Source organism: Rutidosis leptorrhynchoides, chromosome 7 (genome assembly GCF_046630445.1).
Source record: "Rutidosis leptorrhynchoides isolate AG116_Rl617_1_P2 chromosome 7, CSIRO_AGI_Rlap_v1, whole genome shotgun sequence".
NCBI lineage: Eukaryota > Viridiplantae > Streptophyta > Magnoliopsida > Asterales > Asteraceae > Rutidosis > Rutidosis leptorrhynchoides.
In genome coordinates, this window is record NC_092339.1 from 103814030 (window position 1) to 103824301 (window position 10272).

Consider the following 10272-nt stretch of genomic DNA (forward strand, 5'->3'; position numbering starts at 1 on the left):
CATATCAAATTATAAGATATGGATAACTCAGCAAAAGATCCCAAAAACAAACTTAAAAAGGGACAAATTTACTGCCTATTTTTCATTAGGTCCCTCGGTGCTGACTTTAGTGTTTTCTCTGTATGTCATAGGTTTTGTCATCATCAAATAGGGGGAGATTGTTGAGTTCCCAAAATAATTAAGAATTTAATTATGACAAAACTGTAATTTATTTGCACTAAAATGTTATGTGCAGTCAGCACAAGTTTGTTCATGTATAGACAGCAGATATTGCTGTGTCGAGTGTTTAGTTTGCTACTCAGTCTACCAGCACAAGGTAGACAGTGTTCTTCAATCAGCACAGGATGTGTACTCAGCTAATCAAGAACATGAAGTGGCTCAGCAATGAAGAACCAGCACAGCTGGAATGCAGCTTACTACACAAGACAGCTATGCTCCATTATAAGCATAGTAGTTTCCCGAATGGTCTACATCAATGGTACTATTCAACAGCAGTCAAAGACAAAGTTGAACAGAAAAGGACACGTGTCGGCGGCTGACAAGTGACCTTACAAGACCACATGGGAATGCAGAAGTTTAACGCATGTGCAGACATGGGTAATACTTTGTCATCACCTAGGGAACACAACATTCTATTTGTTTAATCAAATAGTGGTGCCAAACCGAATTGGGGTGTTCCTGCAAATAGCTACCAAAGAGGAAAGAAGAGAGCATGCTCTCTGATATAGTTGTCTCCACAAGTACAGACATCCTATGTACCAGTGGACAATAGAACCATTACACGGTTAATAGGACTACTATAAATTGTTGTATCCACTATTGTAACAACTAGTGGTGTGGGTTTATTTTTATAGAGTCAAAACGTGTAATAGCTGTTAGTTTACCTCTTAGCTATAATCTAGGTAATTTGTATCAACCAACTATCATTCCGCCAAGGATAGTTGTGATTCTTTGTGATTCAATCAATAAAGAATAACTGTTGAAAATTACCTATGACTCTATTTATTTGCATGCTTGAATACTAATCGAGGTTAACTGTTAAGTTATCTTAAAAGAAATTGTATTCACCCCCCCCCCCTCTACAATACTCCTGTTGTTATCAAGGGACCAACACTTATACTTAGGTTGCATTACTCGGCTATAATCCGTACAAGTTATTTGTCACTTTTCATTACCGATCTATTTCAAAGGTGAGTCTACAGTCCAGCTTTTACTTACTATTTTTGGGATGAGAATACACGCTGTTATACTTACATTTTCAAATGCTTTTATGTTGACACGAGTACTTATTATACATATTGAGTTTGATTACAAAGCCCCTAGCTTGAATACTTTTATTACCTTCGGGTAAGCACAATTTAGATGGACGGATCCGTTAGGTCAGACAAACCTCGCTCAAACAATATTAACCGTGGCGCATTTACTTTGAACATTAAATACACTCGATCAAGTGTATAATATTTTTATGGGGTAAAGGGAGTGTAGTGGATTCTATACTCTGGTCATTGCTAGTATTCAGGTGCTCATGGATTATGTAAACGTTTCGCAACTTGGAGTTATACTGTTAAAATCTTGTGGTCAATGAACTTGAACTATTTTTCTGATAACTGTTTTTCAGATACTGTCACAACATTTAAACCTGTAGATTCACCAACATTACTTGTTGACATGTTTTACGTGTTTTTTTCTCAGGTCCTTAAGAGGTAAAGTCTTCCGCTGTGTTGATGCTTGGTCTGGCCGTGGAGTCAGCATACTTTATTAAAGACATTATTTACTTTCGCATTTAAAACTTTTACAACTGTTTAATACTGTTGGCTTGTGGTTACGATCACAACAGTGTTACTTATTTGGGGCTTTATTGACTTAGGTTCTGAAAGTCAACTTTTTAATAAAATTAAATGCGATTGCTTTGAAACATCTCATATAGATGGCGTAACTGTTAACTGTGGGACCTATGATTAACACGCAGTCAGATGGAAATTTGGCGGGGTGTTATAACACTCTCTAAATCCGTGTAGCATTTCAATGGTTCGAGCACTTTCAACTTAGCAATCCAATCAACTAAAATGACGTTGGATCATGCTAAAATCACCAACAATTCCCCCTCATTTTAGTATGATCCTTGATTACTAAAATACCAACAAACAGATAACTAGTGCATAAGTGTAAATGTCACATGGATTGAATTTACACATAGTATATAAGTATATTACACGTGCATGAATTTGAAAATCAGGGGGCTCTAATAATTTGAACCCATCAATTCATTTGAAAACCTGTCGATAATATACACACTAGTTCCATACTTTCTAAAATTAACCCGACACTATTATAAGCCTTGTGTCCCAATCCTCTCATGAACATATCAAAAGCTAAGTTCCAAGCTTTCTTGAGGCTGCTTAACCTCATGTTCACATAGGTAGTTTCTTTTAATCTTGCTCCCGCGATGCAATTTTTCAAGACAACTATTAAGAAGTATCAAACTTCAACCTTCTTTATCTCACGGGTCCGAACACATACTTTGGGATCATATATTAAATGTGTTCCAATCTTCAGATAGTATACTTTCCTCATTGAATTCAGCTCCTAGCGTTGTACTAGAAGGGAATTGGGTATCCCACTATGGAAGATCTAAATGGACTTCAATCCCACAACATTAGCCATCTTTTGCCGGCTTCCGGCTAATGCTTTTCTCAAGTGATTTAGTCAAACTTTGTTGTAACCCAACAAAATCCACATACATCACTTCATTCGTGATAAACCTCACGAAACACTATTTGTCTAAGGCATAAGCATCTAGCTAGACTTTCACTTGTACATTCAAACACATGCCTTAGTCACGTGACATCTCATAACTAGGGATCACCATGAACTTTGATCTTATTCATTATGACTTCAATCAATTTCCATTCTTTGCAATCCTTTAAACCAAGGATTCACCAAGTTCTTACTATACCATAAGAAATCGTACGTACTCAAAACAATTAATTGATTAGTCATTACATATGTCCACCTTCCACAAGTTACTAATGTAAACCTATAATTCATACATCCTTGATAATGTATCCCCATTATCCTTGTGTACACAATTATTGCCATTACATTAGATAGTGAGATTATTATTACAAGCATACCTTAGTCAATCCACTTCTAGAACCAAGAAGTAATGACAACAAGTTTATAATATCAATAATCTCAACATCAACCTTTTGATCCAAGATACCTCATCTATACCAAGTGTAAAGTCCAACAACTTGTAGATGTATAATCTCAGTGATCAATAGCAAACTCAATATAATTAATATGCTTTAAGGATTCACATTGTGAATTAAACCATAGTCTATGGTTGGCTTTTACAAGTATTAAAATACTTAAGTCTCATCACAATGAATTCCATTAGACCATGCTTAATCTAACACCATGCAATATTGGTCAATTGATGTAATCACATACATCATACCACCAATTTCCATAGCAAACCGGTATTTGATAACATTAAGCAATATCGATCTAATCCTCATCTTCATTCCATATTAAAACATATTTTTTTTACTAACTTATATTATCTTGATGAATCATCAAATGGTTATGGACAGACATCACCAATGAATAAATATTTCATGGTCATTTATTTGATAACAAAAAACACTCACATCACAATCACACAATATTGTCTTGTGACTTATCCAACGAATTATCACCACCCGTTAAATAACCTAACAATTGTTATCAATCAAGCCATTACCATTTATCAAACAATCATAGTTTTAACAAATGAAATAATCGATATTCCATTTATGATAAACAGACATAAGATTAATAGTCATAATTATAATTATTACTTCACATAATTCACGTTCATCAAACTTTTTATGTATATTTCCCATGGCTTTTTCAAAACATACCACATCTAAAATATCTTATTAGATGTGTACCAATGACATGTAAATTAATGGTGTGAACCATGAATGGACAACACGTCATATAAGCCATAATATATGTTACCAAAGATGTTGTAAATACATGTATATCCATATACATCCTTCAACAAACGGACACCAAACATGCGGTTACCGTAATCACCACCAATTGAAGAGTCATGTCTCTTCAAATATATAGTTGCCAATTAATAATAAAATTAAGACAAAATTTCATTCCTCGTCCCTGAACTTTACATCGACTTTGACTCCCGGTCCTTTTTCTTTTTTTTGTGCATTCCGAGTCCCTAAACTATGAAAAGAGTACATCCCTTGTCCCCCCGTCTAGTTTCTGTCAATTTCACCCGTTTGTTCAGCCATGTGCAAATCATGTGAGGGTAAAAAGGTCATTTTGTCTTAAATGTATTTAATTATTAAAGGTTCACCCATTTTGACTTATTTTGGCTTGTATGGAAAAGGAGGGACAAGGAGAATAAATTGTGGGACCCACCTGCCAAACTTCACAAATATTACACTCAATCCACCCGTAACTACTGATGTTGCTGTTTCTTCTTCTCACACACACACACACACACACACACACACACACACACACATATATATATATATATATATATATATATATATATATATATGTGTGTGTGTGTGTGTGTATGTGTGTGTGTGTGTGTGTGTGTGTATATATATATATTTTTATGTTTTTGAACAGCAACATCATAAGTTTTCGAACACCAAGAACAGAGTGTGGCCGAAGATGGGTGGTTAGCGGCGGTTGGTGGTGGTGTTAATGGAAAACACCTCAAAACTCCATGAAACTTCATGAAAAGTTGCAAATAGTTGCAGTATCAACCATTAAACACATCTTCATTCTTAGATTTTGCAGAAACACGACCAAAATCGATGAACAATTCGATTTTAGTTTCATTTTTTTCAAAATAAAATATACAGATCTCACTGCTGACAACGAATTAGCTTCTGGTATTTTGAACACACCTTCACGAAAGGATTACCAAGCTTTCCATTCAAACACAATTTCCAATTTTGTTCTCGATTTTCAAAACCCAAAAGTCAACTAAAAAGTCAAACTTTCAAAAAACAAAAATTGGTTTTTCAGCAGTTGAGATGTTTTTTTTGGATTATATATATATGAACCTTCACGTTTGACTCGAGTGAATCCGAATTTTGGTGGTGGTGATTGTAAATGTGATGAGATTGAAGAAGATGAAGAATTGAAGTGGGTCTATTTGGAATTTTGATTTATTTTTTCTAAAGAATGAGTGGGTGATAAATGGGATTTAATAAAAAATGATAACTTTGTTATGTGAAGAAGAAGACATAATTACGATAATCATCCCTGTAGTTTAATGATTTTTTTACCCTCACATGCTCTGCACGTGATAGGAGGGTAACGGAAAATAGACAGAAAATAGACGGGAGGATGAGGGATGTACTCTTTTCATAGTTTAGGGACTCGGAATGCACAAAAAAAAGAAAAAGGACCGGGAGTCAAAGTCGATGTAAAGTTCAGGGACGAGGAATGAAATTTTGTCTAAAATTAACTGCCACTTCTAACACCCACAATGTTCCAAGTAATAATACTTCATGATATTAATCTCAATGCCATATAAACGCTAATTTTAAAAGACCCAATGCAAGACATAACCGACACTAAGTTATGTCGGTACATTATCATGGAACCAAAAGTGAGTAACAGAATACACATTCATACCATTCATGTATCATACGAATACCACATGCATGTATTGATCCCCATTAAATTGATCATGGCTTAGTCTAATTACTCCATAGTACTTATAATTTTCATTGAAAACATATGTACGTAATTAAGAAAATCTCTTTTCAAACTGTCCATATTCATATTATTCCATCAATATTAAACATGAATTTCCACAACTTGATTTATAACAAATCTAACACATGTTTAATATTAATTCTGCCAAATAACATATGAACCCCACATACATATTTATCATCATGTCACTATGATATAAATTCATGCACATATTAATAATGAACATATAGAAGATATAGGAAATGCGTATCTGTTAAGATGAAACCACAATCCTCCATTTCCTTCAATGCACTTTCATTTCTTCAAACTTCATCCGATTCACCGGTCACCATGATTCAGAAGTACTCTATTAAATTGTTGGAAAAATACGGATTAGTGGGTAAAGAATCAATAACCGGATTGATACTAGAATCGTGTGAATACTTTCTTAATAGAGTATTTCGACCCACTTGGTCACGGGTTACACGAAATCACTATTAGGATAAGACTAGTATGAACAATCGTCTTGACCAAAAAATAATTGTTCCTTGCAATTGTAGATTGCATAAATCTGGAAGTTTTGTGTTGAAAGTGTGTTAGACATGTTCAGAATGAATCTGGAACATTGTGTAAAGTGTCTAACCATTCATATGAAAATAAATACATATATTTATAATGGGTCAAAAGGTGTTTACCAAAAGTCACAACCTTTCATGATACCCCATACATAGCTTGGAAGTTTATACCCATGTATTTGTGCTTAAACAAGTCCAAATACATGTAAAAACCGTTCATAAATGTCCTGGAACAACCCCAAAACGTTTGGGGATCAAATGCACCTTTTGGGTAAAAAAAAATGGTACATTTTCAGCGTCCACGTGTTAAGCCACGCTGCGGCCTAGGGACCCGCGCCGCGGCTTAACAAAGACACAAGTACCAACAGCAAGCAACACCCTCGACCTGGACACAGCGCCTTAAGGCGCGCCGCGCCCCTCCTAGCCGTGCCGTGGCTTAATGCTGCAGCCTGGCTGCTGCAGTTTTACGCGATGTGGTTCGGTGCGTTTGGTCTTGCAAGTCCCATTTCGCATTTCTAATGTTCCAAACATTATTTCCAAGCTCACTATCATATCCTCAAACCATTTTACACTTTACGAACGTGTACTCCACACTCCCCAAATCCGTGTAGCGTTTCAATGGTTTGAGCACTTTCAACTTAGCAATCCAATCAACTAAAATGACGTTGGATAATGCTAAAATCACCAACAGATTTGAGGGCGTGCAACACCTTGCACATGACCCATAATTCAAAAGGGCCTATAATTCAACATTACGTAGTACTTATGAAAAACATTGTCATTTCTGATGATGATGATGCTAGTACTCAACCTAATTTTTTAATATTTACTGAACTTATTCTTACGTATATTTAAAAATTTTGTATACAAAGATCTACTTTTTATTAATCGAACATGGCTCATATTTAGAATCTATGGGACGACTCTGATGGTCATATGTATATCTTAATTGGTTCTTAAATTTTTTAGTTCGTGCTGATGTATTTAGTTTTGCTATAATTCGTGCTGATGTATTCAGTTTTGCTATATATATAACAGTCGTTATGCAGCACTATAGCAAACTATATTGCTATGTTTGACACGTGTTGTTTTTACAGGTTCCGTACTCATACTTAACCCCAATACAAGCAGCAGTTGGTGTTGTTGTACAACGTTAATTCCGAGACTTGCAGTCTTGCTCTTGCCATACAACACGATTAGTGTTGTAATTTTTAAACCATCTCTGATAAGATTGTCAATAACTTGTTTAGGTTATATCATTATCAATACACGGCTTTTTCAAGAATGAATTTGCCTTTAGTTTTGTTTAAAATTACTACGGAGTATATCATAACAATGAGTATCATACAGTAATAATTAACGATTACCTTGTCCGTACACGGATCAAGGACCATATTAAGTCCTTCTACTAGTTATAAATATAAATATGAGCATCATATCTAAATTGTTCTTCCTATTTACAAACCAATATTGGTGCATTATTCTTGTTTGCATCGAAAACCTTTTATTCACATATAAGTTGTTTCAAGACTCTATTGGAAGTCCATTCTGGCTCCACGCAGCGTATCCACCTGCTATTTCCGTCACCCCTGTGAAACCCTGCATGATTGATTAAAAAAAAAAAACACCCTTAATACTCTTTTACATGCTTTAATCGATTCGGTGAAAATTAATCAGATCATCTTTAACGTCTCAAATTGGTTAAAATATTATTAGCTTAACAAGGAAACAAGTACATCAGTTAAAAAAAATGATGAATCATCTATTTAGTTTTTTGTGATAAGCTCCAAAAAGAGATTAAAAGTAGTGCTTAAGTCCAAATCTACAATCAAAATTCAAACGGATCCCGTGTTTTTTTTTTTTTTTTTCTTTTCTTTAAAAGTAATTATATTTGTGAGTATCTTAGTGACCGTTAACCATAAATTTCAAAAATATATGAGCTTTTATATTTTAATTTAAAAGTACTTTAAAAAAGATATTCCAAACAAGGGGTGTCACAGGACACCACTTTTATAAGGTATATACCCCCTTGAGGCCAAATCAACTTATTAACGTCCCTCTCATATTGATGATTATCCATTTAACCCGTTATATATCTAAATGATCCATTTATTTAGATCCTATGTTTACACTTACAGCAGAAAGAAGATCGGTAGCTGCAATGAGTGATCTTTTGCCCAATTGGCATCCCTGTTCATCATGTGTATAATATTAGCTAAATAAATATGTTGCGTAAAGCAAACTTATCGTCACTCAATTTAGCAAGTTTTGGAACTTACAACAATAATTTCATCATCTTTTCCAAAATGTGACAAAACTTCCTCCAGAAAATCAGGATTTTTTGTCATCCCTGTTGCATTACACCAACACAAGATCATTATAACCAAAAACCATATTTAGTGGAAATATTTAACCAAAAACATAATTTTTTCAAAAAAAAAAAAAAAAAAAAAAATTTGATTTGAAACTAATACCTGATCCTAGTCTGAAAAAATAAGGGACATTGATGGCCCCAACAGCGTGTCCCGCCGAAAACTCTTCAGGAGTCCTGCACATTACAGTGCCAATATTTAAATATCGTAACGTAACGTAATACAATAAAGTTACATATTACACCCTAAACTATCAAACAATAAAATTTTGTACACCACATTTTTAGTAGCAAGTAAAAATAGGTACCTGACATCCAAATAACGGTGACCCGCTTGATGAAGCTCATGTGCCACACGCACCGGCACCGAAGTAGGTGTCACCGGAGTCGTTGGCTGCATATTCTCTCCCACCGTAGCCATCCAACTATCACACAATACCGCATATATAATTTTAGATAAAATTTAATCTAATCTATAATAATATAAATATACACGAAATATATTGTTCTATTTTAAAAGTGTATATGGTATACTTTACAAGAAATTAATTTTCTGACCTGAAATTTAATTTTCTGGTGCCAATGCCATTACCATTTCTACGTGCACGTTGATTCGACAATTGAGCCTTTGGTTTCGAACACGACTGAACCGATTTCGACCTAGATACAAAATATGACACTACAATGATCATCATCACATTACATCAATCAATTTCAGTTTCAATTTAAATATAATAAATTGAAAAACCTTTGATTAGGGAGACATTGAGTAGGAGATAAACGCGGAAGTGAGGGAATTGGAGAAACAACAACCTGTCTAATCATCATTATCAATAACTGATTAACTAATTAATAAAATATACGTAAATATATGATAATTTGGTGTAGAGAAGAGATAGAAGATATAATAAAGTATGAATCAAAGATGGGTATTTATGCAGAAAGAAAAGAATGGGACACCATATGGGTGTGTGTGTGTGTGTGATGGAGGATATTTGGATAATTTGGTTGACTCATCACATATGTAGGTATATGTATGCATGTCACGTGACACATGTGAAGATAAGTACGACGATATTTGCCACTTCTTGTCATTCACACGTGTCCGCTACTACCTTTCCAAGTATATCATCATCATCATCATCATCATCATGGTATATAAACGAGTGACGAGGGTGGATGTGTAAATGTGTACTAATAAGAGTGGCGGTACTAAAAAAAGAAAAATTTCCCAAAATATATATATATATATATATATATATATATATATATATATATATATATATATATATATATATATATATATATATTGTTATATATGGCGACACTTTTGACACTTTTGATAAAGTAAAGTTTATTCAAATTCACGGATATTACTGTGCACCTAACTGCACAGTGAATTATTATACTATAAATATGCAATCGATTGTAATTAATGAGATACCAATTCACATACATAGAATATATTTCATCATCATTTTTTTACTCTCTCTTATTTTAAGTTTATTAGTAGCCTATAGTCAAGAACAAACCAACTAAAGGTAGTTATAAGTCTACTGAATTATAACACGAACCAAACCACTAAAGGTAGTTATA

The 10272-nt window shown here is 34.1% G+C and overlaps 1 protein-coding gene across 1 annotated transcript; it reads right to left on the bottom strand.

The window, feature by feature from the left end:
• Nucleotides 1-7630: 7630 nt before the first annotated feature.
• On the bottom strand, nucleotides 7631-9634 carry LOC139857395 (thiosulfate sulfurtransferase 16, chloroplastic-like). The gene is made up of 7 exons (XM_071846147.1): nucleotides 9425-9634; nucleotides 9235-9336; nucleotides 8985-9101; nucleotides 8780-8853; nucleotides 8585-8655; nucleotides 8442-8495; nucleotides 7631-7904 (listed from the first exon to the last, which is right to left on the bottom strand). The coding sequence occupies exons 1-7, from the start codon at nucleotides 9502-9504 to the stop codon at nucleotides 7830-7832; spliced, it is 573 nt and encodes a 190-aa protein (XP_071702248.1). The 5' UTR covers nucleotides 9505-9634; the 3' UTR covers nucleotides 7631-7829.
• Between the last annotated feature and the right edge of the window lie 638 nt (nucleotides 9635-10272).

Excerpts from the sequence above, each read along its gene's own strand:
- LOC139857395 (XM_071846147.1), bottom strand. The coding sequence starts at position 9,504 with ATGATGATTAGACAGGTTGTTGTTTCTCCAATTCCCTCACTTCCGCGT. Across the intron at positions 9,102-9,234 it reads ACCAGAAAATTAAATTTCAG|TTGGATGGCTACGGTGGGAG; the intron begins GTCAGAAAATTA and ends ATTGTGTGATAG. Across the intron at positions 8,496-8,584 it reads AAGATGATGAAATTATTGTT|GGATGCCAATTGGGCAAAAG; the intron begins GTAAGTTCCAAA and ends CATGATGAACAG.